The sequence below is a fragment of the Rhinichthys klamathensis genome, unplaced genomic scaffold (genome assembly GCF_029890125.1).
Source record: "Rhinichthys klamathensis goyatoka isolate OS25496 unplaced genomic scaffold, OSU_Roscu_1.1 h1tg000087l_1, whole genome shotgun sequence".
In the NCBI taxonomy this organism is placed as follows: Eukaryota; Metazoa; Chordata; class Actinopteri; order Cypriniformes; family Leuciscidae; genus Rhinichthys; species Rhinichthys klamathensis.
Window position 1 is genome coordinate 2,162,979 of NW_026606627.1, and position 15,876 is coordinate 2,178,854.

The window sequence follows — 15,876 nt, forward strand, 5'->3', positions numbered from 1 at the left end:
CTCCGGTCCGACTGAGCCTTTACTAACCGATTATTTGTAAACGCAGCCGTGTGGTTTAGCACAACTCCTCATCTCAGATTAATAAAGATCGTCTCACAACAACAAACAAACAACAGTTATTGAGAAATATGGACATCAGCTCCACTTGGATAAACATTGTACAAGATGTTTTTATACCCATGAGAGACACTCTGAGATTCTCGCAGGTTTATATGTGTAGTGCTTTTCACACATCGTTTCAAATCAGCTTTACAGATTGGATTATTATATTTTGATACAGTCAAACCAAAAATGATTCAGACACCAGATATAATTTTTGATGTTTCACTAGTGTGTGCAGGACACTATAGTTCAGTTATGTAAGTGAGGAGAGCAAAATAAAGTAAACTGTGACATATTATACCCAATAACTCTTCATACAGAGACTACCAGTGACATTTATACACATTCGGGACCAGAAATGATTCCTCCACTTTGAGCTGATCATGTTTTGCTGAAGTGTGTTTTCTGTAATTGCTAATGCTCTTCTTACACACAGACTGAACAACATGAAGCATTGCTTGGTCACTGGTTGAGCTAAACTGGTATTATCTAATTGTGTTCTTAAATTTAACAGCTGACAGATATTCAACATAATTCATGTGTGAGAGTCTAACAGAAGGACGGACAAAACCAGTCAAATATCCACTGATCTGAGAACTCTGAGTTCTGCTCATATTTATTACCTTTTCCTGAACTATAGCGAATAAACTGAGATAATGTGAGAAATGTTGAAGGTGTCTGAATACATTTTGGTTTGACTGTATATTCACCCACTGTGAATATATCTATGTAGCAATTCTACAACATCCAGCGGTTACTGTTTTATTGAGATTGACTAGCATAGTTTCACACCCTCTTGTGTTAGCTAATGTCATCAGTTATTTCACTGAGTTTCCTAACACAAGCAGGAGTGACACAAGAAGTTTCAACACAAGTCATTTTTCTGTCCTCACTTGCATGAAACAACAGAACATACGAGATCCTTCCCTCGCGGGTCAAAATAACCGAAGCCCTAAACTTATACTTACATTTTTTTTTTTTTTGTCCAGAAAGCTTATTTTATGTCATTTTAATAATATTTTTTCTATTTTTTTAATGCAATTATTTTGGAGAATTTTTGTTATTTTTATTTTATTTACCTTTTAAATTACTAGATATAATCAATAAATATTTAGTAATTTAAGCACCTTCCTCACATTCTTTCAACTTAAATTCAAAATAACTCACAATTTCATGCATAACCCTTTAATTCAGCTCTAAATATCTTACATTGAGTGTCTCTGCCGACCTCTTGTGGAAAAATAATAATATAACATGATATTTCATGACTCTAGATGGCCTTATAGCTCTATAGCACATAGACATTATAAAATCTTTTTTTGGTAAAGTTTTAGCAATTTTTGTTTGAATTTTGAGCAGTTTTTAGGTTTTTCTGTGTACTGAATAGGGATTTGACATTATCGAGTACAGCCTATCCCTCACACACCCCCCCCCCCCCACACACACACACACACACACACCCAGAGAGTGTATACTCTACGTGATGTAGTCTTGTAGATTAGACTAGTGCACGCTTTCACTGTGTGATTTAGTCTTTATTTATATCATTTAGTAATAAACATGTGACCCTGGACCACAAAACCAGTCTCGAGTCGCACGGGTATATCTGTGGCAATAGCCAACAACACACTGTATAGGTCAGAATTATCGATTTTTCTTTTATGCCAAAAATCATTAGGATATTAGGTAAAGATCATGTTCCATGAAGATATTTTGTAAATTTCCTACCGTTCATAAAACATTTATTTTTGTGAGTGAGTGCAGCACAATCGTAAACATAAATGGACGACTTTAAAGGCGATCTCAGATTCCAGATTTTCAAATAGTTTTATCTCGACCAAATATTGTCCTATCCTAACAAACCATTCATCAATAAAGCTTATTTTTTCAGCTTCCATGTGATGGTATACATCTCAATTTATTGGGCAAACAGTTACCCATGTGACTGGTTTTGTGGTCCAGGATCACATATCACAAGAGTGCAGTTTTTCTCCAAATATCAGCATGATAACAAATGTGATATTGATTTTATACAAGTTTAATAAACATTAAGTTAATATTAAGTGACTTCCATTTTAGACGCCATATTGCCTGTTTTTGCTCTATTTCGCCAACGGAAATGGTTTAAAACAAAGCGACAGTGAATCAGCTGTTTGAGTGAATCAGCTGTTTTGAGTGAATCAGCTGTTTGAGTGAATCAGCTGTTTGAGCGAATCAGCTGTTTGAGTGAATCAGTTGTTTGAGTGAATCAGCTGTTTGAGTGAATCAGCTGTTTGAGTGAATCAGCTGTTTGAGTGAATCAGCTGTTTGAGCGAATCAGCTGTTTGAGCGAATCAGCTGTTTGAGCGAATCAGTTGTTTGAGTGAATCAGCTGTTTGAGTGAATCAGCTGTTTGAGTGAATCAGCTGTTTGAGCGAATCAGTTGTTTGAGTGAATCAGCTGTTTGAGCGAATCAGCTGTTTGAGCGAATCAGCTGTTTGAGCGAATCAGCTGTTTGAGCGAATCAGCTGTTTGAGCGAATCAGTTGTTTGAGCGAATCAGTTGTTTGAGCGAATCAGCTGTTTGAGCGAATCAGCTGTTTGAGCGAATCAGCTGTTTGAGCGAATCAGTTGTTTGAGCGAATCAGTTGTTTGAGCGAATCAGCTGTTTGAGCGAATCAGCTGTTTGAGCGAATCAGTTGTTTGAGCGAATCAGTTGTTTGAGCGAATCAGCAGTTGTTTGAGCGAATCAGCAGTTGTTTGAGCAAATCAGCAGTTGTTTGAGCGAATCAGCAGTTGTTTGAGCGAATCAGCAGTTGTTTGAGCGAATCAGCAGTTGTTTGAGCGAATCAGCAGTTGTTTGAGTGAATCAGCTGTTTGAGTGGATCAGTTTTTTGAGCGTATCAGCTGTTTGAGTGAATCAGCTGTTTGAGTGAATCAGTTTTTTGAGCGAATCAGCTGTTTGAGTGAATCAGCTGTTAGAGCGAATCAGCTGTTTGAGCGAATCAGTTGTTAGAGCGAATCAGCTGTTTGAGCGAATCAGCTGTTTGAGCGAATCAGCTGTTTGAGCGAATCAGCTGTTTGAGCGAATCAGCTGTTTGTTTGAGTGAATCAGCTGTTTGAGCGAATCAGCTGTTTGAGTGAATCAGCTGTTAGAGCGAATCAGCTGTTTGGGCGAATCAGTTGTTAGAGCGAATCAGCTGTTTGAGTGAATCAGCTGTTTGAGCGAATCAGCTGTTTGAGTGAATCAGCTGTTTGAGCGAATCAGCTGTTTGAGCGAATCAGCTGTTTGAGTGAATCAGCTGTTAGAGCGAATCAGCTGTTTGAGTGAATCAGCTGTTTGAGTGAATCAGCTGTTAGAGCGAATCAGCTGTTTGAGCGAATCAGCTGTTTGTTTGAGTGAATCAGCTGTTTGAGCGAATCAGCTGTTTGAGCGAATCAGCTGTTTGTTTGAGTGAATCTGCTGTTTCAGTTGTTTGAGTGAATCAGCTGTTTGAGCGAATCAGCTGTTTGTTTTAGTGAATCTGCTGTTTGAGTGAATCTGCTGTTTCAGTTGTTTGAGTGAATCAGCTGTTTGTTTGAGCGAATCAGCTGTTTGAGCGAATCAGCTGTTTGAGCGAATCAGCTGTTTGAGCGAATCAGCTGTTTGAGCGAATCAGCTTTTTTTTCGAGCGAATCAGCTGTTTGAGCGAATCAGCTGTTTGTTTGAGTGAATCTGCTGTTTCAGTTGTTTGAGGTAATCAGTTGTTTGAGGGAATCAGTTGTTTGAGGGAATCAGTTGTTTGAGTGAATCAGCTGTTTGAGTGAATCAGCTGTTTGAGCGAATCAGCTGTTTGAGCGAATCAGCTGTTTGAGGGAATCAGCTGTTTGAGCGAATCAGCTGTTTGAGCGAATCAGCTGTTTGAGCGAATCAGCTGTTTGAGCGAACCAGCTGTTTGAGCGAACCAGCTGTTTGAGCGAATCTGCTGTTTGAGCGAATCTGCTGTTTGAGCGAATCAGCTGTTTGAGCGAATCAGTTGTTTGAGCGAATCAGCTGTTTGAGCGAATCAGCTGTTTGAGCGAATCAGCTGTTTGAGCGAATCAGCTGTTTGAGCGAATCAGCTGTTTGAGCGAATCAGTTGTTTGAGTGTATCAGCTGTTTGAGTGAATCAGCTGTTTGAGTGAATCAGCTGTTTGAGCGAATCAGCTGTTTGAGCGAACCAGCTGTTTGAGCGAATCAGCTGTTTGAGCGAATCAGCAGTTGTTTGAGCGAATCAGCAGTTGTTTGAGCGAATCAGCTGTTTGAGCGAATCAGCAGTTGTTTGAGCGAATCAGCAGTTGTTTGAGCGAATCAGCAGTTGTTTGAGCGAATCAGCAGTTGTTTGAGCGAATCAGCAGTTGTTTGAGTGAATCAGCTGTTTGAGTGGATCAGTTTTTTGAGCGAATCAGCTGTTTGAGCGAATCAGCTGTTTGTTTGAGTGAATCAGCTGTTTGAGCGAATCAGCTGTTTGAGCGAATCAGCTGTTTGTTTGAGTGAATCTGCTGTTTCAGTTGTTTGAGTGAATCAGCTGTTTGAGCGAATCAGCTGTTTGTTTGAGTGAATCTGCTGTTTGAGTGAATCTGCTGTTTCAGTTGTTTGAGTGAATCAGCTGTTTGTTTGAGCGAATCAGCTGTTTGAGTGAATCAGTTTTTTGAGCGAATCAGCTGTTTGAGCGAATCAGCTGTTTGTTTGAGCGAATCAGCTGTTTGAGCGAATCAGCAGTTGTTTGAGCGAATCAGCAGTTGTTTGAGCGAATCAGCAGTTGTTTGAGCGAATCAGCAGTTGTTTGAGTGAATCAGCTGTTTGAGTGGATCAGTTTTTTGAGCGTATCAGCTGTTTGAGTGAATCAGCTGTTTGAGTGAATCAGTTTTTTGAGCGAATCAGCTGTTTGAGTGAATCAGCTGTTAGAGCGAATCAGCTGTTTGAGCGAATCAGTTGTTAGAGCGAATCAGCTGTTTGAGCGAATCAGCTGTTTGAGCGAATCAGCTGTTTGTTTGAGTGAATCAGCTGTTTGAGTGAATCAGCTGTTTGAGTGAATCAGCTGTTAGAGCGAATCAGCTGTTTGAGCGAATCAGTTGTTAGAGCGAATCAGCTGTTTGAGTGAATCAGCTGTTTGAGCGAATCAGCTGTTTGAGTGAATCAGCTGTTTGAGCGAATCAGCTGTTTGAGCGAATCAGCTGTTTGAGTGAATCAGCTGTTAGAGCGAATCAGCTGTTTGAGTGAATCAGCTGTTTGAGTGAATCAGCTGTTTGAGTGAATCAGCTGTTAGAGCGAATCAGCTGTTTGAGCGAATCAGCTGTTTGTTTGAGTGAATCAGCTGTTTGAGCGAATCAGCTTTTTTTTTCGAGCGAATCAGCTGTTTGAGCGAATCAGCTGTTTGTTTTAGTGAATCTGCTGTTTGAGTGAATCTGCTGTTTCAGTTGTTTGAGTGAATCAGCTGTTTGTTTGAGCGAATCAGCTGTTTGAGCGAATCAGCTTTTTTTTTCGAGCGAATCAGCTGTTTGAGCGAATCAGCTGTTTGTTTGAGAGAATCTGCTGTTTCAGTTGTTTGAGGTAATCAGTTGTTTGAGGGAATCAGTTGTTTGAGGGAATCAGCTGTTTGAGCGAATCAGCTGTTTGAGCGAATCAGCTGTTTGAGCGAATCATTTGTTTGAGCGAATCATTTGTTTGAGTGAATCAGCTGTTTGAGTGAATCAGCTGTTTGAGCGAATCAGCTGTTTGAGCGAATCAGCTGTTTGAGGGAATCAGCTGTTTGAGCGAATCAGCTGTTTGAGCGAATCAGCTGTTTGAGCGAATCAGCTGTTTGAGCGAACCAGCTGTTTGAGCGAATCAGCTGTTTGAGCGAATCAGCTGTTTGAGCGAATCAGCTGTTTGAGCGAATCAGTTGTTTGAGCGAATCAGCTGTTTGAGCGAATCAGCTGTTTGAGCGAATCAGCTGTTTGAGCGAATCAGTTGTTTGAGTGTATCAGCTGTTTGAGTGAATCAGCTGTTTGAGTGAATCAGCTGTTTGAGCGAATCAGCTGTTTGAGCGAACCAGCTGTTTGAGCGAATCAGCTGTTTGAGCGAATCAGCAGTTGTTTGAGCGAATCAGCAGTTGTTTGAGCGAATCAGCAGTTGTTTGAGCGAATCAGTTGTTTGAGCGAATCAGCTGTTTGAGCGAATCAGCAGTTGTTTGAGCGAATCAGCAGTTGTTTGAGCGAATCAGCAGTTGTTTGAGCGAATCAGCAGTTGTTTGAGCGAATCAGCAGTTTGAGTGAATCAGCTGTTTGAGTGGATCAGTTTTTTGAGCGAATCAGCTGTTTGAGCGAATCAGCTGTTTGTTTGAGTGAATCAGCTGTTTGTTTGAGTGAATCTGCTGTTTCAGTTGTTTGAGTGAATCAGCTGTTTGAGCGAATCAGCTGTTTGTTTGAGTGAATCTGCTGTTTGAGTGAATCTGCTGTTTCAGTTGTTTGAGTGAATCAGCTGTTTGTTTGAGCGAATCAGCTGTTTGAGTGAATCAGTTTTTTGAGCGAATCAGCTGTTTGAGCGAATCAGCTGTTTGTTTGAGCGAATCAGCTGTTTGAGCGAATCAGCTGTTTGTTTATGTGAATCTGCTGTTTCAGTTGTTTGAGTGAATCAGCTGTTTGTTTGAGCGAATCAGCTGTTTGAGCGAATCAGCTGTTTGAGGTAATCAGTTGTTTGAGGGAATCCGTTGTTTGAGGGAATCAGTTGTTTGAGTGAATCAGCTGTTTGAGCAAATCAGTTGTTTGAGTGAATCAGCTGTTTGAGTGAATCAGTTGTTTGAGTGAATCAGTTGTTTGAGTGAATCAGTTGTTTGAGTGAATCAGCTGTTTGAGTGAATCAGCTGTTTGAGCGAATCAGCTGTTTGAGTGAATCAGCTGTTTGAGCGAATCAGTTGTTAGAGCGAATCAGTTGTTAGAGCGAATCAGCTGTTTGAGCGAATCAGCTGTTTGAGCGAATCAGCTGTTTGTTTGAGTGAATCAGCTGTTTGAGCGAATCAGCTGTTAGAGCGAATCAGCTGTTTGAGTGAATCAGCTGTTTGAGTGAATCAGCTGTTAGAGTGAAACAGCTGTTTGTTTGAGCTAATCAGCTGTTTGTTTGAGTGAATCAGCTGTTTGAGCGAATCAGCTGTTTGTTTGAGTGAATCTGCTGTTTGTTTGAGTGAATCTGCTGTTTGAGTGAATCTGCTGTTTCAGTTGTTTGAGTGAATCTGCTGTTTGTTTGAGCGAATCAGCTGTTTGAGCGAATCAGCTGTTTGAGTGAATCAGTTTTTTGAGCGAATCAGCTGTTTGAGCGAATCAGCTGTTTGAGCGAATCAGCTGTTTGTTTGAGCGAATCAGCTGTTTGAGCGAATCAGCTGTTTGTTTGAGTGAATCTGCTGTTTCAGTTGTTTGAGTGAATCAGCTGTTTGTTTGAGAGAATCAGCTGTTTGAGCGAATCAGCTGTTTGTTTGAGTGAATCTGCTGTTTGAGTGAATCAGCTGTTTGTTTGAGCGAATCAGCTGTTTGAGCGAATCAGCTGTTTGAGCGAATCAGCTGTTTGAGCGAATCAGCTGTTTGTTTGAGCGAATCAGCTGTTTGTTTGAGTGAATCTGCTGTTTCAGTTGTTTGAGTGAATCAGCTGTTTGTTTGAGAGAATCAGCTGTTTGAGCGAATCAGCTGTTTGAGGTAAACCGTTGTTTGAGGGAATCAGTTGTTTGAGTGAATCAGCTGTTTGAGCGAATCAGCTGTTTGAGCAAATCATTTGTTTGAGCGAATCAGCTGTTTGAGTGAATCAGCTGTATGAGTGATCAGTTGTTTGAGTGAATCAGCTGTTTGAGTGAATCAGTTGTTTGAGTGAATCAGTTGTTTGAGTGAATCAGCTGTTAGAGCTAATCAGCTGTTTGAGTGAATCAGCTGTTTGAGTGAATCAGCTGTTTGAGTGAATCAGCTGTTTGAGTCAATCAGCTGTTAGAGCGAATCAGCTGTTTGAGTGAATCAGCTGTTTGAGTGAATCAGCTGTTTGAGCGAATCAGCTGTTTGAGTGAATCAGCTGTTAGAGCGAATCAGTTGACGAGGACCGATTAAGAGTCGAATGCTGCTTTCCTTGAATTAATGTGATTTGTGAGCAGTGTTTTGCTCTTACACTGCCTTGCGGTGCCAAACATGTGCAGTGTCAAACTACGTTACGACTAGACTATTTTCGTAATATTCTCATTTTCCACTAGATATTTTCCTCTATATCTCATCAGCAATTTCGATGTCGGCAGCTCTGCAGCAGCTGAGCACTAAGGAGCGAATGTACAGTGACGTGACATCACTGCCAGATTCAAACTGCGTGCTTTCGCGTTATGGCTGGCGCTGAGCCAAAGACGGACGCGCCCAGCGCTTGTCATAGGCTATATCACAACTGTTCAGTGTTTTTAACCACATAATGTTTATTTTAGGTTTCAGACATTTAAATACATATAATTTATAGCAAAACAATACATTTATAGTTTGTAAAATACACAATGGTGTCTATGGAAGCTAATAACAACTCATTCAAATATATTTGACGACGGTTTTTATTCATATCAGAGAGACACAGTGTAAATAACTATAAAGTCAACTCTATTTTTCTCCCAGTTCACCGGCCACTTTTATGTATTTCGGGAGAAACTGGTGAATTCACGCGCTGTAATAAATCCAACAGACAAATCTCTGGTCTGCGGCCCAAACACGGCGCCCATCTCACGTTACAGATCAAGATAATTTCTAACGTTTTTTTAAACGACAAAAAATCACTTACACATATTTGAGAATCGGAATAGAAGATAGTTCATGACATGGTAAGCAAAGTTTGTTAATATTTAGAAATAAAAGCGCTAAATCTGTCATACAGCGCTATTTTGGCTGTGGTGAATCACGTGCCAAGCATGACGCGTCACCATGAAAACAGGGGACACACGATGTTCAGCCAATGCTGTCTAAACATCGTGATGTCTGTCAGCCATCACGATGGACGATGATATCGCCCATCGGCCCAACCCTACAATCAACACTTAAGTTGCTTTCACCGGCCCCAATGCAGTGCTAAATGTTGCCTCCTCTGATGTGACTGTGTGTGTGTGTGAGTAGGTGGCAGTGTGGACATCGATCTGGAGTTGTGTGTTGTCTCCTCTGATGTCTCTGTGGTGTGTGTGTGTGTGTGTAGGTGGCAGTGTGGACATCGATCTGGAGGTGTTTGTGAACCGCTCTATGGCCCCGGAGCTGAACTCAGGCCAGCAGCAGCTCGAGGATATTCTGGTCCTGCACCTGGAGAGGGGGAAAGATTACTTCATCTCCGTCACGGGCTCGTACCTGCCCAGCTGCTTCGGCTCGTCTCTCGCCACACTGTGTCTGCTGAGGGAACCCATCCAGGAGATGCCGCTCGACACCGTCAGAGAGCTGGTGAGAGAGGCACTCTTTCTGACTGATCCACAAACCGCTTGAGTTTTGAACCATGCATAGGGGGCGTGTCCACTCATGATGGGGGAGGAGAGAGTGAGTGAGCCTATCAGCACTAGGGGGCGTATCCACTCATGATGGGGGAGGAGAGAGAGTGAGCCAATCAGCAGTAGGGGGCATGTCCACTCATGACAGGGGAGGAGAGTGAGCCAATCAGCAGTAGGGGGCGTGTCCACTCATGATGGGGGAGGAGAGAGAGAGTGAGCCAATCAGCAGTAGGGGGCGTGTCCACTCATGATAGGCGAGGAATGAGAGAGTGAGCCAATCAGCAGTAGGGGGCGTGTCCACTCATGATGGGGGAGGAGAGAGAGAGTGAGCCAATCAGCAGTAGGGGGCGTGTCCACTCATGATAGGCGAGGAATGAGAGAGTGAGCCTATCAGCACTAGGGGGTGTGTCCACTCATGATGGGGGAGGAGAGAGAGTGAGCCAATCAGCAGTAGGGGGCATGGCCACTCATGATGGGGGAGGAGAGAGAGTGAGCCAATCAGCAGTAGGGGGCGTGTCCACTCATGATGGGCGAGGAATGAGAGAGTGAGCCAATCAGCAGTAGGGGGCGTGTCCACTCATGATGGGGGAGGAGAGAGAGAGTGAGCCTATCAGCAGTAGGGGGTGTGTCCACTCATGATGGGGGAGGAGAGAGAGTGAGCCAATCAGCAGTAGGGGGCATGTCCACTCATGATGGGGGAGGAGAGAGAGAGTGAGCCTATCAGCAGTAGGGTACGTGTCCACTCATGATGGGGGAGGAGAGAGAGAGTGAGCCTATCAGCAGTAGGGGGCATGTCTGTTGATGTTCACGCCGCAAAATCTTCATATTTCCACAACAAGATCAACAGCGCCTCTAACACACGTTCACTGTTCAAGACATTCAATTCTCTCCTCTGTCCACCTCCACCACCACCCACCTCCTCTTTAACTGCTGATGATTTTGCTAACTTCTTCACTAACAAAACTACCACTATCAGCAGTCAGTTCTCAGCACAGGAACCCAGACTAACCTCTCCCACAGCCAATAACCTTCTCTCCTCCTTCACTCCACTAACCGAGGAAGAAGTATCTAAACTTCTCCTCTCCAGTCATCCTACCACCTGCCCTCTAGACCCCATCCCCTCACACCTTCTACAAGCCATCTCTCCCACACTTCTACCAGCTCTCACACACATTATCAACTCATCCCTCCACACTGGCATTTTCCCTACAGCATTTAAGCAGGCTCGGGTAACCCCTCTGCTTAAAAAATCAACATTAAACACATCACTTCTAGAGAACTACAGACCTGTCTCTCTCCTACCATTCATTGCGAAAACACTTGAACGAGTTACTTTTAACCAAGTATCATCCTTCCTGTCCCTGAACAACCAGCTGGATGTCAACCAATCTGGCTTCAAGAAAGGACATTCAACTGAGACTGCATTGCTGTCAGTCACGGAAGCCCTGCGGGTCGCAAAAACTGCTTCCAAATCATCAGTTCTCATTCTACTGGACCTGTCTGCTGCCTTCGACACTGTGAATCATCAGATCCTCTTGTTCGCCCTCTCATCACTGGGCATCACTGGAACCTCCCTCAACTGGTTTAAGTCCTACCTCACAGGTAGGTCCTTCAAGGTCACATGGAGAGGTGAGGTATCCAAAGCACATCAACTGACCACAGGCGTTCCTCAGGGTTCAGTTCTCGGACCGCTCCTCTTCTCCATTTACACCACATCACTGGGACCTATCATACAGGCACATGGTTTCTCTTACCATTGCTATGCTGATGACACCCAGCTCTACCTCTCATTTCAACCAGATGACCCCACAGTAGCTGTACGGATCTCAAGCTGTCTGGCGGACATCTCGGCATGGATGAAGGAACATCACCTGCAGCTCAACCTGGCAAAGACTGAGCTTCTCGTCCTCCCTGCCAATCCGTCTCTACAGCACGACCTCACTATCCAGCTAGATTCATCCTCAATCACCCCATCAAGGTCGGTCAGAAATCTTGGAGTAATCTTTGATGATCAGCTGACCTTCACAGACCACATTACAAAGACAGCTCGATCATGCAGGTTTGCTATGCACAACATCAGGAAGATCAGGCCTTTCCTAACTGAGCATGCAACACAACGTCTCGTCCAGGCCCTGGTCATTTCTAGGCTTGATTACTGCAATGCTCTTCTGGCTGGACTTCCATCATGTGCAACTAAACCTCTACAAATGATCCAGAATGCTGCAGCTCGTCTGGTCTTCAACGAGCCCAAAAGGGCCCACGTCACTCCTCTGTTCATCTCTCTGCACTGGCTACCACTCGCTGCTCGCATCAAGTTCAAGGCTTTGACGCTTGCTTACAGATTGACCACAGGTTCAGCTCCCTCCTACTTCCACTCACTACTACAAGTCTACATCCCTACCAGAAGCCTACGATCGGTCTATGAGCGACGGCTCGTGGTACCATCACAGCGGGGCACAAAATCACTCTCCAGAACATTCTCATTCACAGTTCCATGCTGGTGGAATGATCTCCCCACCCTCATCCGGAATGCAGAATCCCTGACAACATTCAAAAGACAACTGAAAACTCATCTCTTCCGGGAGCACTTAACATAAAAAAAAAAAAAAAAAAAAAAAAAAAAAAAAAATCCTTTCCTCTAAATCCTCGCTTGCCTGGCTTATGCTACTCCGAGCTATGTCTGAACTTTGTATTTTGAGCACTTCTTGCGTTGCTTTTGCCTCTTCACGATGACTCGCTTGGTTTAGTCCTCAGTTGTAAGTCGCTTTGGATAAAAGCGTCTGCTAAATGACTAAATGTAAATGTAAATGTAAATGTCCACTCATGACAGGGGAGGAGAGTGAGCCAATCAGCAGTAGGGGGCGTGTCCACTCATGATGGGGGAGAAGAGAGAGAGTGAGCCAATCAGCAGTAGGGGGCGTGTCCACTCATGACGGGGGAGGAGAGAGAGTGAGTCAATCAGCAGTAGGGGGCGTGTCCATTCATGACAGGGGAGGAGAGAGAGTGAGTCAATCAGCACTAGGGGGTGTGTCCACTCATGATGGGGAGGAGAGAGAGAGTGAGCCTATCAGCAGTAGGGGGTGTGTCCACTCATGATGGGGAAGGAGAGAGAGCGTGAGCCAATCAGCACTAGGGGGTGTGTCCACTCATGATGGGGTAGGAGAGAGAGAGTGAGCCTATCAGCAGTAGGGGGCGTGTCCACTCATGACAGGGGAGGAAAGAGAGAGTGAGCCTATCAGCACTAGGGGGTGTGTCCACTCATGATGGGGGAGGAGAGAGAGTGTGAGCCAATCAGCACTAGGGGGCATGTCCACTCATTATGGGGGAGAAGAGAGAGAGTAAGCCTATCAGCACTAGGGGGCATGTCCACTCATGACAGGGGAGGAGAGTGAGCCAATCAGCAGTAGGGGGCGTGTCCACTCATGACAGGGGAGGAGAGAGAGTGAGTCAATCAGCAGTAGGGGGTGTGTCCACTCATGATGGGGGAGGAGAGAGAGTGAGCCAATCAGCAGTAGGGGGCGTGTCTTCTCATGATGGGGGAGGAATGAGAGAGTGAGCCAATCAGCAGTAGGGGGCGTGTCCACTCATGATGGGGGAGGAGAAAGAGTGAGCCAATCAGCAGTAGGGGTCGTGTCCACTCATGATGGGGGAGGAGAAAGAGTGAGCCAATCAGCAGTAGGGGTCGTGTCCACTCATGATGGGGGAGGAATGAGAGAGTGAGCCAATCAGCAGTAGGGGGCGTGTCCACTCATGATGGGGGAGGAGAGAGAGTGAGCCAATCAGCAGTAGGGGGCATGTCCACTCATGATGGGGGAGGAGAGAGAGAGTGAGCCAATCAGCAGTAGGGGGCGTGTCCACTCATGATGGGGGAGGAATGAGTGAGCCAATACGCAGTAGGGGGCGTGTCCACTCATGATGGGGGATGAATGAGAGAGTGAGCCAATCAGCATTAGGGGGTGTGTCCACTCATAATGGGTGAGGAATGAGTGAGCCAATCAGCAGTAGGGGTAGGCTTGCCGCGATAGACGGTGTTGACGGTGTTACCGGTTTTAAGCGCCATCACCGGTGACATCACTTTCCCACCGTGACACCGCGATGTCTTGACTTTTTTTAAAGTATTCGTTTTTGCTAAAATATTTATTTGAATTAATTAAAAATAATAATTATCTATTATTTAATTCAGAAGAGAGCATACATTATAATTAAAAACTGAACTGCGCAGTGCGTGCCAAGAGCCAGTCATGTCACAGATCAGCAAGCATCAGGAGTCAAATTCCATTTAGCACGTGTGGAGATTTTATATTCGTCTCTTAGACCCCATTTACACCTGGTATTAAAATGAGATCTGTATCCAGATAAGTTATCCGGATAATAAGTGTTCTGATCTTACCGATTCCATTTACACCTGGCCACATAAATGTGTTTTTGCAAAACGGATATAAATCCGACTTCAACTCCCGCGCTATGATTTAATGGATTGCACGCCACCGAAAGCAACAGAGGTGAGCTGCATTTTATTGATCATCAGCTCATTTCAAAATCAAAGACAGCAATAAGAAAAAGTGGCAACAGCCCTGGTAAGATAATTTCGTTTTTTTACTTGAAGATGATTGTGTGTTAAGCGTCTGTGTCTGTGACTTACTTTCACTTTTATTTGCGATGTTTGCACGTTGGCTTGATGAATAGACGCTCAGCTGCTCATCTGCGGTAATGCGTGTTGCAGTAGCGTCGTCATATCTGACATGAAATAGCCTAGCCTATATAACACTCTCACACGTTTATTTTTTTTAGCATTTTTGGGAGGAGTAAAATATACATATGTGGTTTCCACAACCAGATTGCGTTTACACCTAGTAAAGATCCGAACACAATGCAGCCAGACTACCTCCAGATGTGGTCAGGCAGATCCGATCACAATCCGATCACAACGTATTTACACCTTGCAAATGCGGTTTTTATTATCTGGATAACTTATCTGGATACAGATCGCATTTTAATACCAGGTGTAAATGGGGTCTTATTTATTTGGTTTTATCTTATTTAAACTTTGTGTAATTTATTTAGGCCTATTTTATTTTCTTATTCGTTAATAAACGTTTTATGGTTCTTATTTGTTTGGGCCCAGTTTGCCGATTTTCACTTTTTTCAGCCTATGCATGGGGTTATTTTTATTCGTTCGTTATGCTAATAAAAGTTCTGTCTATAAATAAAAAAATTATTATCAGCGAGTTTTTTTTGTCCATTCAAGCAATTGACGCTGAATTGCCAATTGACGCTTATTTCGAAAGTGAAAGTATAACGCGCACGCATTTAAAAGCTATTTAACTCCCCCGCCCCGCCCCCCACGGTGACACCGGGATTACCGGTGTTGTCACACGTCGATTAACCGGTGGGAAAATTTCCTCACCGCCGCAACCCTAAGTAGGGGGCGTGTCCACAAATGATGGGGGAGGAATGAGAGAGTGAGCCAATCAGGAGTAGGGGGCGTGTCCACTCATGATGGGGGAGGAGAGAGCGAGTGAGCCTATCAGCACTAGGGGGCCTGTCCAGTCATGATGGGGGAGGAGAGAGAGTGAGCCAATCAGCAGTAGGGGGCATGTCCACTCATGACAGGGGAGGAGAGTGAGCCAATCAGCAGTAGGGGGCGTGTCCACTCATGATGGGGGAGGAGAGAGAGTGAGCCAATCAGCAGTAGGGGGCATGTCCACTCATGATGGGGGAGGAGAGAGAGTGAGCCAATCAGCAGTAGGGGGCATGTCCACTCATGACAGGGGAGGAGAGTGAGCCAATCAGCAGTAGGGGGCGTGTCCACTCATGATGGGGGAGGAGAGAGAGAGTGAGCCTATCAGCAGTAGGGGGCGTGTCCACTCATGATGGGGGAGGAGAGAGAGAGTGAGCCAATCAGCAGTAGGGGGCGTGTCCACTCATGATGGGGGAGGAGAGAGAGAGTGAGCCAATCAGCAGTAGGGGGCGTGTCCACTCATGATGGGGGAGGAGAGAGTGAGCAAGAGGGACATTTTTAGAAAGACTGTAGAAAGAGAGATGGCTGAGAGACATTACAAAAGAGAAAAGCTCAGAGGAATATAGGTGGAGGAAGAAGGGTTATGATTAGGCCAAAACTTTAGGAACCTTGTTAATATTAGTTATTTTTGGGGTGGAGCAATGAAGTGAGGGGTGTGTTTGTTAGTGCTTCTCAGAAATGGTTTCCTGCACCTTTAACATTGGCATGTTTCTTCTTCAATAATCAAATATAATATACGGCTATTAGAGAGATTGGTAAGATTTTTTATGTTTTTGAAAGTAGTCTCTTCTGCTCACCAAGG

General features: G+C 44.3%; 1 protein-coding gene across 2 annotated transcripts in view; it reads left to right on the forward strand.

Moving 5' to 3' along the window:
• The window catches only part of LOC130085721 (type II inositol 1,4,5-trisphosphate 5-phosphatase-like), a 49,831-nt gene that overhangs the window by 27,795 nt on the left and 6,160 nt on the right, over positions 1-15,876 (forward strand). For both annotated transcript variants that reach the window (XR_008807161.1, XM_056251646.1), the window contains exon 13: positions 9,274-9,509. Coding sequence is in view for 1 of the 2 variants with exons in the window: in XM_056251646.1 (XP_056107621.1) it covers positions 9,274-9,509 (236 nt within the window). In the remaining variant the exon portion in view is untranslated. The remainder of the gene's footprint in view (positions 1-9,273; positions 9,510-15,876) is intronic.